A 25,651-nucleotide genomic window follows, 5' to 3' on the forward strand; every position below is an offset into this window, starting at 1 on the left:
ACGATCAATGCCAACCGTCCCATCAAATTACAAGCACTCGGTGTTGGTGGAGTTAGTGGCACTTTTGGTTTGTCACACCGAGTGAGCGACAAATACCAATCCACGTGCATTCAAGTGCATACAAACACACACCCAGGCTTACGTAACCAATAGGTGGAGGTCTATTTAATCACTCATTCACTCTTATCATTACCAAAAAAGTGCCACTGCGACATGTCACAACAGGTCGGAAGTCAGATTTTCCCCATTCATCTAGAATGGCTGGGTGGACGCAATACCTTTCAACAAAGCAACTTTTCCGTTCGCAACGCTCACATATGCTTGGAAGACATGAAAGACTCGGATGTAATTATGCCCGTGACCTTAGTGAAACACGGAGATAAAGTCATATTCAGAACGAACAATGAAAGGATGGGGAAAGATTTTAATCTAAGTAACATCGTAAACATTCACGTTTTTACTTCTGACCCCACATATGCGGTTTTTGAAATCTCTTCCAACAACGGACCTTATCGTTTTGAGGTTATTCATGCACCTGGCAATGAAACATTAAATCAAGTTCACGATTTTCTTTTTACACGCAACTTTGCCTATGCTTCAGCACAAATACTACCTAGGAAAGAGAATTCTCCAACATCTTCCAATTCCGATACTTACGAAGCGCCTGAAACCGGACAACCCGCCACCAACGGTGTCTCTACGCCGGAGTTGCAAACAGAAGAGGGCTACGAGGAGGTGGCCGTGAAACTGGTTGACCAGATGATCAATGGCCATGAAAGTCCATCAACATCGCCCGAAGTGGAGGATCCTGTGCAGGTGAAGGATGAAGTTGCTAGTGAAGAAGTCGGCAAGACGAGATCATCCTCCTCTACTACCTCGGTTTCATCGGACACTAACATAGAAAAGATACAGAAAGAGGATAATTCAGTGGTGTCTGACAATTGGGAATCTAGAATAAATCATCAGGAAGTCAATGAAGCCGAGGCGCCTCGCACTATTGAAGTCTCACGACCACGCCATTTCTGCAAACTGCGTCTCCTTACTAATATCATCGCAGAGGAAGGAATTGACACAAGACATTACCATGATGACGGTCGCCTCTACGTTGTCTCCAGGATTGCCTTCCAATCGACAAAAATTCGACCCCTCCCTACGAAGGCTAGTGTAACCGAAGATGAAAGTGTTTCAACAAAGTATGTACGCAGGTTCTATCGAAAATAGATATGCTACAATGGGATGTCAGGTGAACTGACTAATATAATGTGCATATGGCTTTTGGTATATCTAATTCTGCAAAAGATGTAATCGCTTGTTAGTTTTGAGCCGCTTTCTTTGCACACAGGCACATTTTCCACTATAGAGCTTCCGCCTCCGCTTCACAGAAAATTCAGTTTAAAAGTTATTGTCTATAGTAACTGTACTATTCATTGTTTTGCTGAGCGAAAATGTGTGCCTTGACTCATTTTCTGACTTCACTACAGGGGAGATGCTACACAATACTAGTATTTGGTTCAAAAAACATGTAGACGATTTTGGTGAGTGTAAGAGCAGAGACGAGTTGGTATGCATCACAGGGTATCAGCCTTACCAGTACCTCAGTTTTTATGTCCATACACTTTTTACTGTTTATTTTCGAAGATACGACTTTACGGTAAAGATGGGATGGCTGATAAAGTGCTCTAAATGGATTTCCAAAACCACAGGCTTTAGATTGACCTAGTCGGCATAAGTGTGGTTTTGTTGATTTGAAGGCAAACTTAGCATATAAATAAACCTAGCTTAAGAAGTGTAGTCTTACATTTTACACCTATCGATGCCGTCCTGTACCATTTTTGAAACGAGGTCTTTCATTTATCAAATTTAATGGAAAGATTTACGTAACAAATACCCTTTTTAAAGAAACTTGCTAGAACCATAGCCTGCTACATAAGTTTTCAAGACAAGTATTTTAAAATTGACGGACAAAAAGGCTTTTTAATGATGCTCCGGGTGGTCACAACGGTGCGCGTGATATGACGCGTGTTAGGATTATGAGGGGTCCATGGACAATAAATTACTTTCTTAGCCTCTTCCATCAAGGTCGTCCAATAATGTTCTGGCCTTTAGAAGCTCTTTCACTTACTTAAGCTTTTGGCGTCCTCTACTTGCCAAGGCGAGTAAAGACTCATTAGGAACATGTTGAAAAGAATTAAGTTGTAAATACAACATACAGTTACTCATGCATCAAACATAATAATGTAATGAAATATTCTCCCCAGACGCATTTTACACGATTTCTTCCAACAGAAATGAATAACAGATAGCTTGTTTAACAAAAAAAAATAGCTGGGAATTTTCTTATTTCTTCCATTGCGAAGAGTAAATAAGCATCGGTTAAAGAATGAGCGATTTTATATCGTCGTAGCATTATAAGATTGAATTTTTGTCTAAAAAATGTGCACATTGATACAAAAGCAAATTCTAATGACGGTAATAGTTTTTAAGTATTATTATCGCTATTGTGAATATTCACTTTTCTTATAGTAGTCGAAATCACTAATATTTACAGGCCCCTGTAAATTACTTGATTAACAATTGGGATTCGGTATCCGAGGCTTATTTGATCAAAAGTCAAGACTGTGAAAGCATCAACTTCTAACATTATTCATTGGTGCATTTTCACTCTTCATTTTGAAAATACACTACGCCTTTGAGTAGTCAGCATCAAGTGAATGAGCACGCGCCTAGTTGAAAATGAAACAGAGTTGTTTTACTTACCGTTAATATCATCATAGGCACATAAATAGGGAACTAAAACAAATTTTCAGACAGCCGAATTTGGTGATTTTTGAAGACATTTGGAACATTTCACATTATTTCGTTATAAAGTGTGTTGGGGGCAAAGAGGAAGTAGAATAAACCATTTTTACATCAAGCCTTGTACTGATGAAATCATCCACTCTCCATGCAAAGTCGATAGCATCAAAATGAGTCTGAAAATAAGGAGTGAATTTTACTTGGGATTCGTGGTTAGCCTGACTGCATTTCCAGTGAGTATATAATTAGACTTGACGCCAGGTGATTAAAATCTTCAGATTATTAGATGCGTTTCCTCCTCGAATGGATGGGATTTAGAGGATGAACTACCATACCATCGGTATAAGGCTTCGCTGTTTCTAAGCCTTCATTTCTCTTTCAGCGACGATGGAGAAAATTTTCCCGTTATCAGAGTGTGAGTTAGCAAAGTTTTACATAATTCTAGATTGTAAATATGGAAATTAAAAATGCGGCGAACTGCGATAGATAGAGGTATGTCCAAGTCACAAGTCAGAAGAGAGTAAAGCGCACCTTTGCGTTAGAAATCCCTTTTTAATGTATTGTATTATCTGCGAAGTATTTGAAGTAATTTGAAGTAACTAAAATCTTCATATTACTTTTGTAGAATTCCTACAAAATCTCCTAAAACTATTAATACTAATTGATAATCTTAGTTGGACCTATTCCTAGTCACTCGTTTTCCTTTTCAGCCAACCGGTTGCCAAGATCCCTACGAAACACCGGTAGGTTTATGCTCTTTTCGTTCTACAAATAAAGCCCTCCAGAGTGCGCAAATGTAACCTTCAGAACCATTTGATCGCTTTAGTCATGCTATTTCTGCAATTAACAAAATCAAGCCAAATCGAGCATTAACAGTGCGTCTACTGTTTTATACATTGGGAAGGTCAAATGTTTCAGTAGCTCATTTGCTAAATATTTACCACTGAAAATAAGATAATCAAACCCGATTCCGGGTTACTTTGTGCTTGAGTTCTAGGGCGTTCGTTCAGACAACCAAAACTTTTATAATTGAATCATCTTTCCCATGCAATTCACAGTTGGGACAAAACAATCCAATCGCACAAGTTTCAATAGAGAGGGCATTCATTTTCTTAAGAGAAAATGCCATAATGCAGTTTACTTACCCATCAGCATAATAAATTTGCTAGTAATAGCAAAAGCTAAAAGAGCGCACTTAAACTTGGCAATGTTGGTGCTTGCAATCCCGTTTGCCAACTCGCATGTGTACAAGCATCGCCTGACGCGGAGGTGGTAGGTGTTGCAACCACCAAATTGTGATATAGGTCACCCAACCCTATTTACTGCATTCAGTTAAACATTGCATATTAATGCTCAGCCAAATAGAAGAATGAAACACTTTATTTTGTTTTACTAAAAGGGCCTCGGTAAAAAATTAATGGATTGGCTAAAAAAGGAACCTATTCTTGCACATTCATAGTTGGTGTTTTAATTTGGAACGCTTTTATTTTAGCTGTCATGAGCAGACTGAAACACCTTGTTTGGTCACACAAAACTATTTTACTGGAGTGATTTCATGATTTTTGAAAGGAATCTTTAACTTGGACAAATTTTACTGATGATCTTACAGCAAAATATGTGCTATCATATTTGGCAGTTGGTAGCCTAGTACAACGGTAAGGATTAGGTTCATTTGGTTTGACGTTTTGATTGATTTACACTGGTTTTTTTATAGAGATGTTGTTGTTGTTGCTGCTGTTACCTTAAAACTGTACAAACCTGGTGTAGCTTTGGGACGTGAATGATGCCTCTCATGCGCATCAGAGATTAATGCGCAGAAGGTGTTTAATGAGGCAACGCAACAGCTAATTGATGGTTTTGTGTTTCAGTCAACGGCAATCCAGGAGTCCTGTTAAAGAGAGGTATATGTCACAACAAGATTGGTAATAATGCATTCCTTTTAATTAAGAATGAGCTTTTTAACTCATTCATAAGATGTACATTTCCTAAGTAATACGTGGAACAAGTAAAAGAGATGTATGCGTATTTATTTTACAATATTTAAGCTTGCTTTTACCACTTTCTGCTTTTCACTTATCCTTGCCTTGTCTAATGCGTGCAGCTCTATTTTACCTAGTGAAAAGTTGAAAGGGAAGTCAATAACTCCTGAGCGATCAGTGTGCAAGAAATGCATAGGTTCCGAAGGAAAGAAAAAACTGAGGTATGTCTACACCAGCACATTACTGGAGAAACATTCCTATATTTATCACCACCCCACAGACTATGTTCTCTTCTATTAGTGTTTCCCATATCAGCGAAAAATGACTTGTGTAACAGTCTTAAGATGTTTGAAACTTTAATAAATGGCGCATCCTTTTCTTTTAACCATATCACTTAAAAACGGGTTCTGCGTTACCCACTGCAGCAGCCAAAGCGTGAAATTAAACCTGATTAACAATGTGAGTTGACTCGTAAATTTAGTGATATTATTACGAATTTTTGTTTATGGAGGTTCCTTAAAACGGGTACGTTTGTTTGGGGTAGTTATTGGACTGTATATTTAGTAAATGTGATGGGGCAAGTAGTTACTCTTTTGTCATTGAGACGGTCGAAAACGACGATTTCTATGTAACTATTTTACTTGGTTTCATTACAGCTAACTGAAATTCATTTTTATTATGCAGCAGGTTATTGAATTGGTAAATAATTTTTTGTGCAAATAATCACCATATTTTCATTTCTGCACCATCAACCATCTTTATCTACCACTTGCGACTCACACACTAGCCGTATGCCCCCTAATAATTGACGGTTACTCAAACTCTTGGGAATTTCTCACCTAAATGACATGATGTATTACACCTCATTCAAACATCAAGGTAATTTTTTTTCATTTTTTAAGTGGAATTTTTTTTGCAATAAAGTCAAATTGGGCGGTGCCCTTTGAAGCTATCAATCTGTGACGCTGGTATCTGTACCTTTCTTGAGCTGAATCACACTGAGCTATTTCTGTTATCCTCACTACTCGTGATGAACTTTGCACATTTTTTCAAGGGACACCTCTCCAGCTCTACGAATCCGTATCCAAACACCCACCTGCAACGTTTGTGAATGCATCCGTTCCTGCAACAAAAATCCCACGTCTAGTTTGTTCTGTTGCTCCCGAAGATCCCATCAGCCGGGATGCTCAACTGTGCGCACCCTCTATGTCCACAATCCCTCATAAGGCAAACACCTTGCTCACTAGCCTTTTTCCAAGTAGCTTCCTTTACTCAATGATTATGCTTCAGTCCCCTTTCCCGTAGATACTCGCGTCTTTCCACACGCCTATACAAATTTACTTATCCTACTTGATCTATTTTCAGCAATGGAGTCCTAATTGATGAATCTCTCGTATGTACGGACTAACTTTCCATTGCACCTGAAAAATGTGCTTCGGGTTATTACTACAGTGAAGGGTTCATAATGGATTGTGGTTCTGTATCAAACAGCACATTAAGCTAAGTTATGAAATCAGCTAAGACCAGAACATCCTCATTGTTCTTAAATTTATGCCACTTATCAGGACTGCAAAATTTTCTTATAACGTAGGCAAATATTTTAAATTCTCTGTTAAAACGGAAGATCGCAGTCTGGAATTTTTGGTAAACTAACTACCGCAAAAGAAATTTCGAACTAAAAAGTGGAAAAGTTTTAACGCATTTAAACAAGTTCATAAAAAGGTAGGTAATTTCACTCAGGCTATTGCCACCACTCGAGTAAATTTTGCAATACTTTGGATAGGTCAAACATCAATTTGGTTTGCTCGGCAATAGTCTCAGTCTCAAGGTGTCGCCTGAGTCATCCTTGCTCCGCTCTGCCAAGTGTGCTCAAAATCAAAGCATAGTCAACTAGACTAGCTGGCAAGCGGAGCTGACATGATTCTGCTACTTGCATTAAGAGGCAACATGAAGTGTACAGATTAATCCCTCCGCCAATTCCGCCAACTCCTCTGTTCAGTAGAAGCTTCACATGCTTCTACTCGTCTTAGCTTTTGTATCTTGCTAATTACTAGGAGGTTTACTATTTTATTATATCATATTCCATTGCAGTCTTAAATGTCTAGGTAAATAAATTAAATCCAAATACCTGTATAGACAAGAAGGTTCCTAGCACTGACCACTTGCAATAATCACTTTCGTATGACTTGTCAAATCCTACATTCCAAATCACAAATTGAGTTCATCTGTTAAAATGACTGCGCCAAATTATGCCATCAAAAGTAATTAATATTTCCGTGATGGGCGTGCTCAATTGCACAAATTTTCCAACCCACTTTTTCATTTGAAACGGAGGCGACGAAATGCACTAGTTTACAAGATTAGTGGCTGAGTTCTGGCTCCTAGTGCTGCCAAAAGCCACACCCATTTTAAATGTGACTAAATAGTGGACTGGAGTCTCATCAGCGTCTCCAACTAATTCTTCTATACACTTTTTAAGGTTACTCATTTAACGTTAGTAATAAAGCCCCCTTGAATACATAACGAAAAATCAAACAGGATCGTATAAGTTGGCAGGTTTACGATCAATCAAATCACACCTTCATCTTACTATACATGTGCATAATTTGGTGGATTTTGTCGAAGAACTTAAGTAAACCAGTAGTCTATAACCAAGTCATTCATGAATTCTCTATATGTTAACATCATCAAGGGTACTGTGGATTCGCATCCAGCTTACCTGCCTTTTGTCTTGGGAAAATCATAATGAGTGCATTTGTGGAGAAGTCGGTTTGTACGATGTTTAGAGCCCCAATGTTTGAAAGTGGCGTGAAAACGCGGCCTCCCTGTGCTGACTCACACGAGAGGAGGCAATGCCAAATGTGTTCAGGAGAGCACCACATCCCTCACACAGTGGGTGGGTGTTTGTAAGACCATTGCGTGCTCTTCTACTCCATTCTATTAATGATTTCGTTGTTGATTACGCAGCAAGTAATTTAATGGTTTTGTGATCAGCAATAATTGCAAAATATTGTAGTTATGTCATTTTACTACCAGGTCTAGCTACGACTGCCTCAGAAGCAATGAATCGTATGATTGATGGATGAAAGATTACGCCTGATAAAAATTGCATAATTCTTACGAAGATTGAAACGCTTAGATCATAATCTTTAGAATGCTTGACGCTTTCGTAAGGTGGTAAATAATTCTTTGCTAGTTCTCCATGTAATCACTTCGAACTAGCAAAAAATTGTGGAATTTCAGGTGATGCTTCTACCAATATCCACATCTAGCGGGTTTTTTTAGTCTGCGAAAAATTTAATTAAATTTGTTTGAACATGAATACTGATTCTTTGTTTAAATAAGGTAATTTATGAAGTTGAGATTATATCTCTCTCCATATATTTAATGAAAAGTTTCAATGAAGTTTCGACTAATTAAGGAGTTTTAAAAACAGCCGTCAATGCTACATGCTAAGTTCATTTTCATTAAGCCTCATATTTCATTGGTAGAACATCAAAAATCCATGGCAGACAAAAAATCTCCGTCAGCGCTTATTTGACTTGTTTTGCAAAGAGGGTAGGCACTCCGATAGAAACATTAACAATCTTACATTTCAGGAAGGAAGGTATTTAAACCACTCAACTTCTCTTTTTATGGATTCAAGCACGCCAAAAAAGTATTCCTGATCTGTGAGTAAACCAGGCCTATGATGTGCTGATCTTCGAGTAGCATGGAACGAATTGGCAAGTCTTTAACATACGTAAAGTTATAGGTACTGGGTCACGGTCAGTTGGTGTGCAGTTGTGCTCTAGAAAGTTCTGTGTGACATATTCTAAGGAAGGGCAATTCAATCCACAACTAGAAGTTTTTCCTCGAAAATAAGCTGTCTATTCAGTCAAAGCACAAAATCCAAGCACACGAGTCACTATGTCGTAATATGTATCCAAGCCTAAAATTAGGCCGCAAGACTTTGTGTTCTCACATTACGTGAAGTAACATAAACCGCGGCTGCGCTTAATTGTGGGAAGGCGAGTGAAATGTAAGCAAATGCAGCTTCCCCTTAAAGGTGATACTTACAGCAAAATTAGCAACTTATTGGCAAGGCAACAACTCAGACGTCTTCAAATCAACTACCTTAGCGCTCATGGCAACAAGATGATCTATTCACAATTCGCCCAATAAGTCGCGCTCGCTTCAATGCTGCAATTTGAAGTGTTTTATTCTTGGTTTAACTTGTAATTTCTTATACTTACTCGATGTGAGAAATATTTAAGCTCTCAAGACCCTAAAGTGGCTCGCGTAAGATCAGTTTGTTTAAACACATCTAACTATCCTTGTCAATTGCGCTTTCAGGTGGTAATTGCCATTCAAATTATTTCCTAATTATTTGACCCAAACCTCCTCCAGATCTGTCGGCCACACATCTGTGTCGGTAATTGATTTAAAGATTGAATGGTAACACAACATTTTTTGTTTTATGTTGATTTCGGTTCATCCATTAACTCTCGTTATTATTGCAGAAACTTGCATACAATCATAACTTTTTACAAATGAACGCAGTCTAATTCCCCTAAAAACATTGTATTCTTTTAGTATGCCAGAAAATAAATTTCTGTCTAGGGTTTTGAAGCAATCGAATTGCAGTACACTGGAATAGGGAAGGTTGTAATTCGACAGCAAGTCATGTAGGCATTACTGTGATATTGGCATAATTGAAGACATCGCTGAGGCAACGATCAAGATGCTTACTGCTATGGTTGCTTTAGCTCACGACTACTTGATAAAACAAAGGAAATTTTATTTGATACCAACTGTTACCTTAGGATTATTCCATTTTTTGTGCAAATCGATCTATATTCGATTCGAAGCTTTTCAAAATTTAAACTTGACTGAGGCACATGGAAGAGTTCGGAGATAAATCTATACCCTTTAAACCAATAACTCTAAAGCCCTTTGGAGTTTTTAGCCAGGGTTCAATCGAATTTTGACTGCACCTCGGACATTGAGGGCTCTGAATGCGTCTAGAGATATTTTAAATTCAAGCTTGGAAATCCTGTGCCTTTCATCATAGAAGCTCACTTCTTGTTCTGTCACCTCAAAAGATATAAAACAATTCTATGCTTTTTTGTATATGACTGTGTAGTTGGAAAAGAACTGGCCATCCAAACACCAAGTGCATCTAATTTGACAGCAAAATAGTGAATATAAAATGGGAACCGAAGTGAATTGAAAGAGCAACTTTGTTCATTAGCTTTAAGTGGTATAAAGGTAGCACGATAACAGTGAGCTTAGGATATTTCTCATCAAATCAAGTGGAACTATATGAAGTAAAAACCGTACTTTCGATGGAATGATGGCATTATGTTAATATCATCTACATGATCCGTTAGTTCCGCTTTCTCTATTGTGATGAATAATAGTGTGAAAGAGGTCGCAAAGTATCAGCCTCCTTGACTCAATGTAGGTGTCAGAAAAATTGCATCTTCTCTTTTGCCTGACTATGCAACCTGAGGTACTCATTTGATGCGTCCCTTAGGAGGCTAAAAGTTTTCATCGTCCAACATTCAAAAAGAGGGGCTTCATTTATTAGTCCCAAAAGCGGAAATGCCTCCTTTTATCCCTGTTCTGAGGAAACTTTACTTTCCTTCTGGAATTCAAAAGCGGCAAAAGATAAACCATTTCAAGACTGATGCTAAATTCCATTTATTAATTACTCATAGAGATATTTTTACATAATTTTTGGCTTTGGAAAAAGGCGATGGAGACAAATGCTACTCAGTACATAATTTCCTTTCCCACTCGCTCCCACCTATGCGTAAATGACGGAAGCAAGTCACTACCTGGGATAAATTTCCAAGCATTAGGCTAACGTCCATTAACACCATTCAGCTAAGTTTCATTAAATAACCTATCTTTTTCAAAATATTAGGATTTATATGCACAAGCCTATAAGATCGTATTATGTCCTCGCCTTTTACTGCCCGTCTTTTCAATATCTTACGGCAACGTCAATGATATAGAAACACCTATGCTTGTTTACTGCTCAGGCATTTATACCCGCTATTAAACCATCTGTTCATGTGCTACGGCGTTTCCCAGTCTAAGAGCAGCTACCACAGCATTGTGTGGTGGGGAATTGACGTATTCCCTTAGTCACGTGCTTACAGCCTTGTTTTAAGGGTGGGACTATTGGTGCTTTTAATGCTTTTGGCTTATTTTCAAGTCTACATACCTTACTACGATGTTTATTATGCCTTTTTTGGTTACAGCCTTAACCTCACCGAAAAATAAATTAATGTTCCACCATCAGTTTTATTTTATTTTATTTTAATAGTCAATCCAGATCGTGATTTAAATTCCCCACTGATGCCTTTTAGTGTTTTCAATATAAATATGTGTATTTATACATTAGTGATTATTAATTTACAAATGCTTGAAGAAAAGGCAATGCTGCCAAAGAGTCAACTTTAACTGTGCTTAGTGTTTAAACCTTTAAAGTAATGGGAAAAAGCTAAAAAGTGAGGTGAATGACACATAATGTGGAGTCTGGGTCGTAATACCACATTTTTAATGACAAGGGAAAAAACGAAATTAATTTGTTCGAAACATAAACACAATTTAGGGAAGATAGGAGAGTCAGAAGAAGTGGGTTCCCAAGTTCAGTACCGCAAAGGCACCACTTTGATGCTACCTAATTGGCTCATTTTATTTTCGTCGGAAGAAGAGCTGGAAGAATCACTGTCACTACTGTCAAGACGGTAAATCCTCTTTTTTTTGGGTGATTCGTGATGGCTGCGTTGCTTCGACTCGTTGGGCACATACACCTCGGTCAGGGATGTGGAGGTTGGAGTGGATTGGCGCTTGACGGAGACCGGGGTTACCACTGGCCGTTCAATACCATTCTTGGAACTGCTGCTGCTACTGCTCGACCTAGACTTGCCCAAAGAACGATGTCGTGGATCACTATGGTGGCTCTTATTTTTTCTGCGTAGTTCATCATCATTCGTGTATTCTGCCGGACGAGTTGTGCTATACATATAGACGGTACCATCATCAGAAATGACGGGTCCCCCGCTTGAGTCAGTACGAATGATTTCTACCTGTCTTGGATCGCCAACGCCCACTTCACCACATATAGAGCAAATACCCTGTGTTTTACCATTATGTTCATGTGACAACTCTGAAAAGGGTTTAAATTTTCCCGTTGCAAGGATAAACAAGGACTTAGAGGAGCCAGGTGCAGCTTTGGAATCATCGTTAAGTTGGTGATGGTTAACGCGGCTAGAAGAAACGAGTGGCTTTGGTCGATGCTCTCGTTTCGATTTTGATTGACGCCTAGATGATGAAGAAAAGGAAGAAGCTGATGAAATGGAAGACGAGGTAGAGACTGTTCTCGGTCGAGGTTTAGTCTTCCGGGTAGAACCTTTGTCTCTAACGCAAAAGGTAGATTGGCTTACAGGAGAGGATTTTGGTTTTTGTTGTTGCTGAGAGCGAATTTGATGTTCGTAAAGAGGACGTTCCTCGTAAACAACATAATGTGAACTAGCGTCTGTCGTCATGGTGCGGCGGGAAGCGGTGGATGTTCGACTATCCAAGAGGCCATTGTGTGGGTATTGATCACAGGAGCAAATAGGAGAACGAAACTGAGAACTAGAGTCCGAATAAGTATACGAGTGAGATCTGGAGCTTGATCTCGATCGAGATTTATTAGTTGGCATTTTGACTGGAGAGGTAGCAGTGCTCACCAAATTTTTGCACTCTGACCGACACTTTACGCAAACAGGCGCATTCACTTCCTTCGGATTGGCTGGCTCGTTCAAAGTCTCAATTTGTGAATGGTCGTAAGGTATGCTTTGTGGTGTGTGTGCGTCAGATTGGGTTGCTGTTGGCGATGCGGGTGGAGATGGTGAAAGCGACGGACTGTGAGCTGGTTGTCTAGGCAATCCAACCACTCCTGAAGTAGATAAATCCCCCGAAACTTCGGCTGGTGGATTTAACCTGGCCTGTGGTACTTCGTTCTCGTGAATGGGAGTGGTTTCTCGGCTCCCACTAGTGCGTTCACTTACACTTCCAGTAGCGTTTACGAATGCCGGAGAATTGGTGATGTTGTAAGTCGGTGATGGTTCATTTACTTCAGGTGGTTCAAAAACTGGGATTTGATTTTTTAGGTTGTGCCTCGGAGCGTCATCAGCGTAGGTTAATTCATCATCGAGTCGTGTAGCTTTAAGAGGCTGTTCAAAAGTCAGTACCAAATACTGTTGAGGACTGCCAGACACTTGAATGCCCAGGACTAGAACCTTTTTAGAGTGAGGAAAGATTTTGTGTAGTTTCACTTCAGAATACTTGATTTTTGAGTGTGGTGGCTTCTTTCCGATGTGAGAGGCCTTTGCTAGTTTCAGGGAGTCTGCCAATGCCGTCACCTTGATTTTTATAGGCTTTTTGTTATTTCCGTCTTTTTTTACCATAGCCTCCGCTTGAACGATTGAAAAAGGATCTGTCTTGGGGGCTGAACCGAAACCAGTTAGATAGCACTTTTCGTGAAAGTAAACTTCACCTAACCTCTTGTCAATAGAGATGGGCTTGAAGGGCTCGCGAGCAGCCATGTTTGTCTGCACCTTGTGGAATGCTCCCCCTGGAGTTTGCCCTGCAATAAATTTGAGACGAAAGAGCACAACGGTCTTCTAATCGTTAGCACATCTGCGGAATGATTGGCTTCTTTGCAGAAGACCCAATCAGCAGCTCCTTGTAAATTACTCAACTCACGCAAGGTGCTGGTACATGCGAGTCTTTAGTCTCTAGCGGATTATCGTCAATCATTGGATGGTCCTCCATCATTACTTTGCACTCTCTTCAAAATACCACCAACTCTATTTCTTCATGAACGTGTTTCTAGTATCTTTTCCTTAAGAAAATATTAAAGACTCCAAAACGCTGTTTAGCTAACCGATTTTGTAAATCGAATAATCCTTTAGGGTGGTTGGAGCTGCAAATCATAAAAAAAGACAATGATGAGAAGTCTTGCATTGCAAAACGTGTTGTGTTTACCACCGCACTCATAATAAGCTCGTATGCGTGTCACAGAACTGATGTGCAACTGTCACGAGGTTTTGAAGATTTCTCACCTTTCTTAAGTCCATCATGTGATTCATCCAAATAGGCGGATTTCAAAATGTAACACCTTACACATTCAAAACTTTAAGTATAGTGCTTTATCAAGCCATTTAACACCATTTCAAGGCATTTCAATTAGGTCTTTATGAACAGCTTAGAATAGGTTGCAGAATTTCGTGACAAAAGTTAATTGAAATGTCACATCATTGTACATTTGATCAATTAGGGTATCTTTGTTACAAAACAACTACCAATTGTGTGTTTATTGTGAAGTGATCTACTTATTAACCGATAAAATTATTTGCGAAGAATACCTCGAAGTGTGTTTAGAGGTCAGTCATTGTGTAGGATGCACTGACGGCCTGTCTTAAGCAATCTCGCCTAAATAAAGCCCGAATCACACTAACGCTGTTGCTAGTATGGTCACAAGTCCTTCCAACAACTTGCCCCGATAATATTTAGCTAAAATCTTAACGCTCATAATTGTTGCATATGTTCTATGCACTTATTTGATTGTATGCAGCACAGCAGAAGTCGAACATCACAAAACGGGCACCTTCTAAAATTTTACAGTAGTATCCTAATACACAAAAGTTGATATTATAATGTGCTTTGATCAGAATGAATCACTTAAATACACCTCTCTCGTAGACAGGGTAGCTTAAGCAAGAGGCTTTCCTTGTGTGCCAATCACAAACGCATGGATGACGCGTAGGAAGCCTTTGACATCGGCTTCAGTGCTTCTACTTATCCGTGAGAGTGATGAAAATGAAATAGTACTGTAACTACGTATAATGCGTAGGATTCAAAAAGAATCAAGTGTTCTTTCGTCCTCTACAACTTACCTTTCCTTATATGGTCGTTATTACCTTTAACTAAATAGGCATTGGAATGTGCTTGATAGTATCCCAAATTGCTAAGCGTACTCTGTTGTGTACCAGTTCCTAAACCACCTCTCCGGGAATTGTCCAAATATATTGCTTTAACCATTGTCCCAAAAGCCATTAACCTAAAGATTATTACGTTAGATTGAAAGTCACCTTGTAATAGTACAAGATGCCTAAAGCATTAGAAAAATGAATGCTTTACAACGACTGTGTTGACTCAAAAAGGTAGGTGGACATTAAGTAGATTTTGATGGTGTCTAACAAATAAATTTGGTTTGACTGTTAAGAAAGAAAGGAATGCAAACTTACCAGTGTAGAGTTTAAACGGCTTTCAATACAGAACCTTCTTTCGTCGAAGGATACCGGTGGTGGAGGTGGGTTCATGAAGTAGCATCTAGTAAGTCCGTAGTGCTGCTAAAGTGGAGCACAACATGACCCTCCAAGTAGCTGAATCCCTTCCTCGATCACGTGCATCAGTCTGCCCACTGGATTAGACCGACTCACGCTTTCTCCATAAATCTATTTCCTAGACACCGTTAAGGTCAGCAGTGGAAGTAGCAGTTGCAACATTGGGCTCAATGAGTCTGATTTTTCTTGTTACACTCAAATTTAAGCCTAGAGTGAGGAGAACGAGAGTGGAAAGTGAACTGAAAATTGCTTAACGATTTGGAGATAGAGAGTAGGTAAGTGGGGTGTGATAATGAGAATTTTTAGCTCAAAGTGTGGGCGAAATTGATGGCGTAATTACCATTTATACACCATATAGGTACATGTCGTATATTCCAAATTGGATGATTAAACTGTGCAGAGACGCATTTTCGAAATTCACATCTGGTAATTTTGTAAACTGCTAATGCTTGAACCAAAGAAGGTCATGGGCAAACGTCTGTCATAATTAACGTTGTTCTATCCATTAGACTGGTTAATTGCTTCGGGCTTGTTTAGTGTATAATACTTTGCTTCGTGTGTATTAAATTAATTGCCTCATTTGCTCAAAAACCTTTCCAGTTTAGGGACTTTTTCCCCAGCTATGCTCAAGTCAGCAAGCGGATGTACTTTTAAATATGGAGCTGAAAGAATTAAGAACGTCGGTAACTTTTTTTTATGATAGCTTTATATTATAATTGCGTAAAAGTGCAAATGGGATTGTGTATTTTTTACCAGCATATCAAGCCTGAAGAAACTCATTTATACTAGAAGAGCCTAGCAATCGTTTGTAATGACGTCTGTTGACCTACAATTTCAGGGTGCTCCCAACTTAATTCACCATAAGGAATTTTATTTTAATAATTGCGAAAGTCAACATCTTTGCTTCATTTATATTTCGATATACATACATAACAGCTAGGTTAATTTAGTCCAAATTATGCCAAGTGTGACATGGTACTGTGGAAGATAGACATTACAAAAATCATATATGATTTAGGATTTTTTATAAGCTCATGTGTGCACGAGAAGGTCTGCATAACAAATGCTTACTTTACGAGTTTGTCAGCTACTGGCGCTTGAAGTCTGCTTTAGACCTCAGCGAAGTGGCTTTCTCTTTTAATAGGAAGTTCTTCGCTTTCTAAGTAATACGACACATCATAAGTGCAGCTTTAAGTATGTAATTGGTTTTTTTTTGCTTAATGTAACGTAATTGATGTTATTAAAGGTACTCTAGAACAAATCAAGCTTCTATCTAATTATCATCTCGAGCTTCTCAGGGGGTCATAAAACTTGTAACCTTTCTTATCACCGATGGTAATTCATGCCTCAGTCCTTCCAGCTATTCTTAATTGACGAAAGGAAGCACTTCAATTGCATTTCACAGTTTCAACCGTTTGTGCTGTCAGTCTTGGCAAATCGGTAAATTTACGTATAAAATGGATCCTCTTACCTCGAAATTACTCAATATTCATCTTCCAGGTTTTGTGTCAAAGGGGTTCAATTCAGCGACTAACATGACACACACTCGGTATAATTAAGTACGCCTTTACTTAACTTCCTTGCTGCAGATTTAGATTCTATTACTGCATAATTTGCAACAGGGCAGTCGCAATATCCTATCGTAAAACAAGCGAAAGTGCCCACCTCTCACTACCCATCCCAATGAGGTTTAGTAAACACCGTGCAAACAGACACCATTCTCCTTCTGGCCCCTTTCCAACAAATTCTCAATGTGCATATGCAATTACAACACTGAACGGTTGCGTCAGCGTTTGTTGAGTTTCACTGCGCATTTCCCACGCAGGCAGTGGAAACGCATAACCATGAGACCGTTTCTTGCTCGTACCACTAAGCAGTGCCTTAACCGGTTTTGCTAACCATCACGTAGGGGAGAGCAGCAATGGGAGAAGGGTAGTTCAAAAACAGCAGAATGTGGTGATTTTATTTCAAATACAATCATACTTAAAGATATATTTAAAAGTACTTTCATTTTAGATTTCCCACCTTTGTTTGGAATTAAGCACACAATGCTTTGACAAAGCCCACTAAAATTTGTGGTAAAATGTATAAAGTGGTGCATAATGTGATGCTGATGGCAGATTTCAATGAATTTAAAGTTCATAGTGCTTTACGATAAATAAACATTTGTAATAATTTGCAAAATTGACCTTTCTAACTTTGCAGCTGGAATTACTTCATAAAGACACAGGTGGCCTGCTGTAATGTGCTGTGAGTTTCAGCTAAAAAACTCATTAAATTTTCATAAAGGTCTAATTACAGTTAGGGATCTTCTATTGAAACGAAGTATGTTCAAAGTGCTGGATTGAAGGAAGGTACTACTTAACTAACTTCCCGATCTATGGTCTAAAAATGTTAAACTGTTACAAAACGGTTTATTTTCTTATGGTTGTATCTAGCGGTACCAATGTATCAACCATCCACTCCCTTGCTAGATGATTATGCGAAGATTACTGGTCATCAAGTGGCGTGACAGTGTCTAATCCCTCTCTCATTACTTTAAAGTCTCAAAAACAAACTCCTCGTTAATTTTTGTCTGGGTTGTTTCTAAGTTCCCTCTTGAGGCCCATTTCACCTACACCGTTAACGCCTGCGCTGCTATCCGGGACGCGCCGGAGCTCGTAAATGTGACCCACTTGATGCAAATTTGAACGCGACCCAATGCAGCCACCCGCATTTATCCATCAATCATTCACAAGAAGTGTTTCTTCACATTTTTATATTATTAACTTAATAAAAAGCCTGTTAGATGGTTTTACAGATTCTTCCCAATTTTCGTTTTAGTGTTCAAATGAACCAGGCATGATACTTTGTTTTTAAAATTATAAATAATTAAAATGTTCAGTATCTCTAATGTGTTGACGCATTATATCGAATAAGGTAGTTAATTATACCCCCACTTCTAACCTGAAATGGAGCTGTTTTTTTCCATTTTTCGATGCAAAGGTTATATGAGATGTAAGTAATTTGATAGCACCTACGAATCGCTTGGTCTCAGTTCATACTTCATTCACATATTGTGATTACTCATGTGGTTGGTGTTTTGGCTGACTTTCTATGTCCCAGTATCGTTAAGCCCAACGACCATTTCAATGAATCAGTGTCCTGAATTGTAGGTACAATGTTATGCAACACACCAGGCGTCTACTTAACATGTAACTATTTTAATGCGGTTAATAAAATTCCCACCAATAGGCTGCCCTTAAATAATATTAACACGATGCATGGTATGTCAGTAACTAATTAGACCCTAGAGTATCATAAGTGATGAATTAACCGAACCACTTACAAAATTTTGCAAAACTAAGAATCGTTGATGACAAAAGTAATAATCGTACTAGTTTTATACCTTCAGAGTTCTCACCAACCACGGCAGAAACAGTATCATTAATTTTGTCGGTAAAATGATCGAAAATGTAGGTTGGACAATTCCCAGTCCGAATTTTGCTTATATGCAGCTCCCTGACTCTTTTTTGTAACTTCCCCCTCTAACTGCTTCTTCTTCAGTAGCTCTTCGTATGCAAGTCCTGTTTCTCGAATTGTCTCCCAATTAAATCGACCGGAATCGTATTCAATCATGTCCGTCTTGTCACGGTATTTATAGAGATTGCGCGTCTCAACAACTTTGCGATAGACCTCAGCCGCGAAGACATCCGCATCAGCATTTTCGTAGTCACACGTCTTCAGCGCCTTCTTGTACTTCTTACTAATCGATCGGAGGGCCAGAAAGTACCGCAAGGAGCGGAGGCTGCTGACGATGCATCCGATGATAACCGCTTTGCAGAGAAAGAGTATGATGACTGAGAGCATGAGAGAGGCCCCGATGGCGATAATCTCCATCTGCTGCTCACGAACCCACCGCTCTATATGGCTCTGTGGGTGTGCAAAGAAACGCGCAGTTCGACGCACCTTTTGCCCCAACAGATCGTAGTCGAAGTGTTTTGCGTAGGCCTGCAAACTCGGGTAGAGTGGGTCCCACACTAACTCCTCCTCCTGATTCAACGCGCCAGCCATTAGCCACTGTTGTGACTATCGATTAGAAAATTGATAATGTTATTTTGAATTCTGCAGTCAGCTTTTTGAAGAGAGGCTTTTCACCATTTCATTAGTAAGCGCAGGATTGAAACGGTCCATAATACCTAATGTTTCCATCAGTGTGATGTTTACCCATTAATAGTAAGTAGAAATTGTACTAATAGGCGATTTGCCGAATCACATCCTTAAAATAGATTAATTTAAAAGCCAGATAATACCTAAAGGAAAGGACAGAAAAATTGCAATCGCAATTTCCAGCATGTGGCAATACCTCAAATATGAATGAATTTGTGGCCAGTAAATAATAAAACCTGTGAAAAAGCAAACAAAACTGTACAGGCAAATTTATTGATTAGGAGTTATATACAGCAATAATGGCAACAACTTCATCGCTTTCAAAGGCGTCTTTACGCTTACGCTCAAATAATGCAGAGCTAACCTCCCTTGCTGGAGAAAAAGATGTTTCGTCCACTCGCCACTGTCGCCAATTGGTTAAGGCGATAAACTTTTATTTCACAGCCACAATTCTTGCACTCACGCCCACTCATACCATCTGCTGTGAAAACCTTTTTGAGGGGTCATAAGCTGAGCTAATCTTTTGCATCAGATTGTTGCTTTCGAATGCAAGCGGCCCGTTTGAATTATTAGTTGAAATTACTTCTAATTCCCACGAATCACTTTCTTATCTTATTACCACGTCTCCTGCTCCCCTCATTAGAGTGGACCTGCGTAGACTACCTGCTACTAAAGAGATTACCTTAAAAATAATCATTTTTTCCATCGTTGTTTATCCCTCCGTGCGAAATTGAATGCTTGATGCGTGGGTTAGGGTTTTACGCTCACCGATCCTCGAAATTGCGTTAGTAACGCTAAGGTCTGATCAGTAGGAAGGTTATTTCTAAACGTATTTATCTATTCTATCAAAATATAGGTCGAGATAAATGCTCCACCCAAAGATCAGTGGTCATGATGAAGATATTGGGAAACATACCTAGACTTTAATAAACAGCAGGAGAAGTGGTGGGATAACAGTCAAAGTCCCGCTTCACTCCAATTAGGTGACTTTGGCTCTTCGATAGATCGAAGGGTTATGAAAGTGGTAGCGATGAGACACGCTTACAGCAGTGGGAAGTTGTTTCATGCACATGAAAACATGCAATAAAAGTATACTATTGAATCTCTAATCTATCTACCTGCGACCACGGCCTTCAATTTTTTAGCAGAAAAACTTGTTGTAGTCTTGGGTGTTTGCATAAATTAATCGACAGTATCACCTGGCTTGTAACACTCAGCCGTCATCTTACAGATTTAAAAACGTTCGGATTTTTTTACCGAGCTCAGTCCACGCCTCGTCAAACCCCTTGCATACGATGCGTGCCCTTTGTTTTCTGAAGGAAAAACAAAAGCGCACTGCACAAGGATGTGAAGCTCTCAGTCCCGCCTTATCCCCATTTTGCCAGCTTGATCCGGCGTCGTGCTGGCCTGGATACACGTGGACATCGCGGCTGCATGTGGCACCACTTCATTAAATAGTTCCAGATTTTTTTGGAAATGTGAATTTGAATATAAATATGTAGGATACTAGCTGAAATTGATTTATGAATTATGAGCAGAAATCTTGCGAGGGTTTCACGACCAGTCTTTTGAAGAAGCCCGGTTTCCCGTACACTTTTAGTATTTACCACTTATCTTTACCTCCAACAGCACTTGGCGCATGCGGCGCGGTATCACTTTTCACAAACGCAACTGCAAATCGCCATCTCGTAGCTTCCTCCGTGCACAATTTGAAAGAAGCTAATGCCAACTTGTCGCCTAATAACTATTCCACTTATACAGATTGGTCCTCAGACTCGCAACTTCTGCGTCAGTTAAATCACCTTGTAATGTTCATAACTTCCGATATATCAAATATTTGGAGCTAACCTGGTCCGAAAAACTACAATTAAACAAAAGCGAAGACCTCCACTGCCGTTAATTAGCTGATATACAATTAAAATAAGCACACTTTTCAGCTAATCCAAATGAAACTAGATAACGATCTCCACTTTGCTTACTCCCTTTTCATTGCGATGGAAATCCCATGTAAATAACTTAAACTCGCTATCCAGTCGGGAACTTATGATTGATCGCCCTCACAATGGAGAGAAAGCTATTGCGAAATACGTATCGAGTTACCCGGATGTTCGCGAACTTTGTCTAAACTTCAAGTCTTTTCGGCACGCAATCACGCCTTAATTAGTGTAGAGTGGACAAAAGCTGCGCTGAACTTTGGAACCAATTGATATGGAATTTAAAATCTCCTTCCTTCTAATAACTGAATCTTCATTGCACCTCAACAGATTCGACACAGATCGCAGGAGTCAAAATTAATCAGATTAGCCTGATAACGCCCATCTCTGCTGCCAAATGATAGTCAAAAAACTACCGAAAGGATGTAAATGCCCCATTTAGGACCGGAATTTTACGTGTGCAATGCAGGTAAAGTCGGGCACAGTCCATCCAAGGCAAAATACCGCGAAGTTAATGTAACCACATTTCTAACTACTGATTTCAAGGAATTTGCATTGGGAAGTATATGATCTTCCTGATGACTTTAACGAAAAAATGTTAAAAGTCGTGAATTGGAGACGAAGTAAAGTTGTATAGTAGCAAATAATTTGTTGAGAAAGCAGCGCTAGATAAGAAGGGCTTTTCAAGAAAATAATGACAAAATTTGATGGCTTTAAATAGGAAGCGAATGAGTGCACCTAAGGCAAGTAAAATCACAAATGAGTGTGCATAGCTTAGAATGTGAGTATATTCTCCTTGCTGTGGCCAAGGGCTGCCAGATTTGGCAGACAGGCGTTCTTGAGCATCGAAGCCGGCCCACAGAGCAAATTTACAGTGGTGTTGCTGGCTGGGTAGCAGTGTTCCTCCAGCATCTTCTGATCCACGTAACCCACATCGTAAGTCCAATCTGCAAGAAAGTGCCCATGCTACGATCGTACTTTTCTTCCAAGTTATAACTATTCACACAAAAACATCAAATCCTTTTCAAGTCAACCTTTCTTCGAGAAATTAACGAACTTTTCAGCAGTGCCTATGATCGGTTTCATGAATACAGAAGAGGGTGTGCATAGCGACCTCAAGGGATGAACCAACTGCGCTTACATGAAGGAGGAGTGGCACCCTTGAACGGACTACTCAGATGTAAACTGGTAAAGATAGTTGTAAGAATCAAAATTGGAATTATGCAGTGGAGTGATCACGATAAGGGCAACAAGATAATGGCAGAATGTTTTAACGCTAACTACTTAAGCAATTTCTCGCCATGCAGATAAACATGTGGTATTAATGCAAACAGGGTTGCAAGAGCAAACTCGTTTTATGCTGTGGGGGGCTCTCGGTGGCAGTATCGATCTCGCTTTGCAAAGCGGAAACGCACACATGAGTCTTGTGGCAGTGTGCGTTTTTGACAACCAAACAAGCACTCAAAGACGAATCCATTAAGACCGAGCTCTATCACAGGTAACTACGAATAGCACTGAAATGAAGAGAAGCACTCATACAAAAACAGGAATATACACAAGCAAAATGACCCCACTACCATTACTTGTCGTGTCCTTCAACACTAGTTTTGAAGCAATGATAAAAATTACGAGTACCTGCAAAAATTTCAACTGCACTTGTTTTACTTTAGGAAAACAACCTTTTAATCAATGTAAGTAATAAGCCTTAGACTAAATGCTATGTTGACACCATCTAGAGAACAATCAAAGGAATGGAGCGCGCCATTCCATATTTGCAAATGATTGGTGCACTTAATCAGGTAGAAACTCACGCTGTGGTGGACTTTCCACTGTGTACCAAATACGGAATTGAGCCGAGTTCTGGTCGCGGAGCTGTTCCAACTCATCTCGCAGGAGGATATCTTTCTCAGCCTACAAAAAACGCGTCGGTAATGTGAAGTCAAACACGACAAGGCAGCCTCAATTCATAAAAAAAAACAAACGTCCCGTTGCCGAGTTCTACTTTTTCCATTTTAGAGGCAGTTTACTAGTACTAGTAACAACAACCTCAAGGTCAAAGTCCTATGACTTCTAAAACAAGTATTCTTCGAAGTAATGCGCTCTAGAAACCGCCATAAAGAGCGGATTATTTCACATCACAATTCTACCATGAAAAGCTGATAAGTGACGAATAAATTGCATAATGAAGCGCCAATCAGCATTCGATAGAGTACTGCATCAACAATACAGTACTTTACGCAGTAAAAAGTAAAGCATTATTTGCTCATGCTCCTCTAACCTCCTGCAAAGCACAAGGTAGAACACTTCCGCACGGGCAGGGAAAACTAGAAACCTGTTTACTATCTGTATAAACGGCCAAACATACAATAGGCGCTATATGCTTGACAAAAGTGCACTCTACTCCACCACTGCCCCCAAGGCTAGAACTCGGCATCAGGACGCCACTATTAATAGTGTGGAAGTCCAGCCCAACAACTTTGCATCCCTTTGAACCATCTGTGCAAATTTTAATCATTCTATTCCTGGATTTGATTATAATTGCAAATTATAAATTTGCAGTGATAGCCGGAGCAAATTAGACACCTACTTGGTTAGCGAAAATCATGGCAATTTTCGTCCTGTCGGAAGAAGAATTGAGAATATACTTAAGTAGCTGATACATTGGAGTGAGCCCAGTGCCACCACAAATCATGTTTATGTTGGTTGCCGACAGTTTTCGCGCACTCCCGCCTTTGACCTCAAACAAGCCTGAATTAGAAACAGAGGAGTGGAATAAAAACAACGACAAATTATCTGAAATTTAATGTAGGAATCTTACCATCACCACAATAATGAATAAGCCCAAAAGGACCGCTGACTTCCATGGCATCTCCAACATCCAGCGTTTCGAGATATTGAGTCATTTTACCACCAGCAGGGAAATTAGGATTCACATTTTTTCGATACGCCTTGAAAGGTTAAAGGCATTGTAATTCTTCTGCGTTAAAACGCAAATTAAAGCCCTCTAGACGATACTACAACCAAAGAAGTTCTTTTCCACAGGCAGCTCTCTGAGTTCAGTAGGATGAGAGATAACATGCTTTAAGCGAATCTAAACGCTCCAAATATTAATTGTAAGGGTAATCTCTCACGCTGTAAGTAGTTTACTGAACGATTTATACGGGAGAATAAAAAGCACTCAAAACATGGATAGGTGATATTTCACAAGTCCTTTCATAATCCACAGAAAAAAGTGCCTCCAGAATTATCAACGACGTCAAAATTTTGCAAACAATTAAAAAGCAACAATAAAAGTATATGGACTTATCACTAATAGGCAAACCTTAATTAAAAATTTCACGTATCCTTTGAAGTCGTCCAAAGTAACCGGAGTGTACGGACGTCTTACGTCCTCACCATCGATTCTTGCGTGCAATTGAACACAGTTGCCTAGCAGTTTAGGATCACAGCATCAACATGCATACCAGCAGGGACACCAAGCACATATTCGGTTGATGGTAGACCAAAAGTATACAGTGTTGTATCATGAGTGATAACCTAACATAAAACCTGCTAATAATGACCACACCTGTTTGTCAACCAGCCGCATGGGTAATTTGATATTTTGGCCCTGGAGGAATACCTTGTCCGATTTCTTGAATACAAGTTTAACTACTAATCCCCCAGCTAATGCAATTGCAGCAATACCAGCAACAACGGAAACCTAAAGAAATAGACATTGCCTTGTAAAAACTACAGGAATAATCCATAGAGCATCTTTCGAATCAAACACAGCCATTCCCTGCAGCGGAAAGCAGACAGTGATAATCGAACTGGCCACAAAGTAGCACTTATCAAATTGGCACATTAAAACAAATTTGGGTTAAGTAAATGATTGTTCAAAGCACACGCCTTATAATCAATAGTAGAAAAGTTTCTTAAAGAACAAAAGTCATTCATAGGGAATCATATTTCACACATGTAGAGTCAACGCTTGGCTGCAATGGAACACAACAAAAAAGTAGTGAACTTCAGAGGCCTTCAACTAACTAAAACGTCCTCGCATCTTGCAGACCACTTCTGTGCCGAATCGCATCCTGGAGAAAGACCGCTAGCAGGGCGCCACGACCCGACCGGAACCCAAATCAAGGCAGGTCAGGCCGGCCGGGTCACGCCAGAAAGCATGTTAATGAAACAGCAATCAGACCAAGAGCTGTACGTAGAGAAGAGACGGAATGCACCCCCCCCCCCCCCCCACGGTTCCAACCAAGGCCCTCCATCACGGGCGCCTCCAATGAAACTAGCACCCACTCAACGGAAGGTGCACGCGCAATCCCCGACCGTTCGAGACCACCTCCACGACCGAAGCTGCAGTGGCGACGCAAGCCAGACCACAACTGAGTGCGCAGCTCCATGCAACGCCTGC

At 39.7% G+C, this 25,651-nt stretch overlaps 4 protein-coding genes across 4 annotated transcripts; 1 reads left to right on the plus strand and 3 right to left on the minus strand. All coding sequences in view use genetic code 11, as the record gives it.

Moving 5' to 3' along the window:
- Positions 1–213: 213 nt before the first annotated feature.
- On the plus strand, positions 214–6,001 carry EGR_01670 (hypothetical protein; the record flags this gene model as incomplete). Its single annotated transcript, XM_024490919.1, has 6 exons — positions 214–1,193; positions 3,179–3,211; positions 3,507–3,539; positions 4,665–4,697; positions 4,913–4,996; positions 5,830–6,001. The coding sequence occupies 6 exons, from the start codon at positions 214–216 to the stop codon at positions 5,999–6,001; spliced, it is 1,335 nt and encodes a 444-aa protein (XP_024354784.1).
- A 5,415-nt stretch (positions 6,002–11,416) lies between these two features.
- On the minus strand, positions 11,417–13,360 carry EGR_01671 (hypothetical protein; the record flags this gene model as incomplete). Its single annotated transcript, XM_024490920.1, has 1 exon — positions 11,417–13,360. One exon carries the CDS (start codon positions 13,358–13,360, stop codon positions 11,417–11,419), a length of 1,944 nt encoding a protein of 647 aa, XP_024354785.1.
- Positions 13,361–18,589: 5,229 nt separating this feature from the next.
- On the minus strand, positions 18,590–19,216 carry EGR_01672 (hypothetical protein; the record flags this gene model as incomplete). The annotated part of the gene is made up of 1 exon (XM_024490921.1): positions 18,590–19,216. The coding sequence occupies one exon, from the start codon at positions 19,214–19,216 to the stop codon at positions 18,590–18,592; it is 627 nt and encodes a 208-aa protein (XP_024354786.1).
- Positions 19,217–22,020: 2,804 nt separating this feature from the next.
- Positions 22,021–25,640, minus strand: EGR_01673 (NADH-cytochrome b5 reductase 3; the record flags this gene model as incomplete). Its single annotated transcript, XM_024490922.1, has 9 exons — positions 22,021–22,193; positions 23,058–23,157; positions 23,834–23,994; positions 24,065–24,194; positions 24,569–24,675; positions 24,711–24,783; positions 24,815–24,949; positions 24,983–25,058; positions 25,537–25,640. 9 exons carry the CDS (start codon positions 25,638–25,640, stop codon positions 22,021–22,023), a joined length of 1,059 nt encoding a protein of 352 aa, XP_024354787.1.
- Between the last annotated feature and the right edge of the window lie 11 nt (positions 25,641–25,651).

The sequence above is a fragment of the Echinococcus granulosus genome (assembly GCF_000524195.1).
Source record: "Echinococcus granulosus chromosome Unknown EG_S00006, whole genome shotgun sequence".
Lineage (NCBI taxonomy): Eukaryota > Metazoa > Platyhelminthes > Cestoda > Cyclophyllidea > Taeniidae > Echinococcus > Echinococcus granulosus.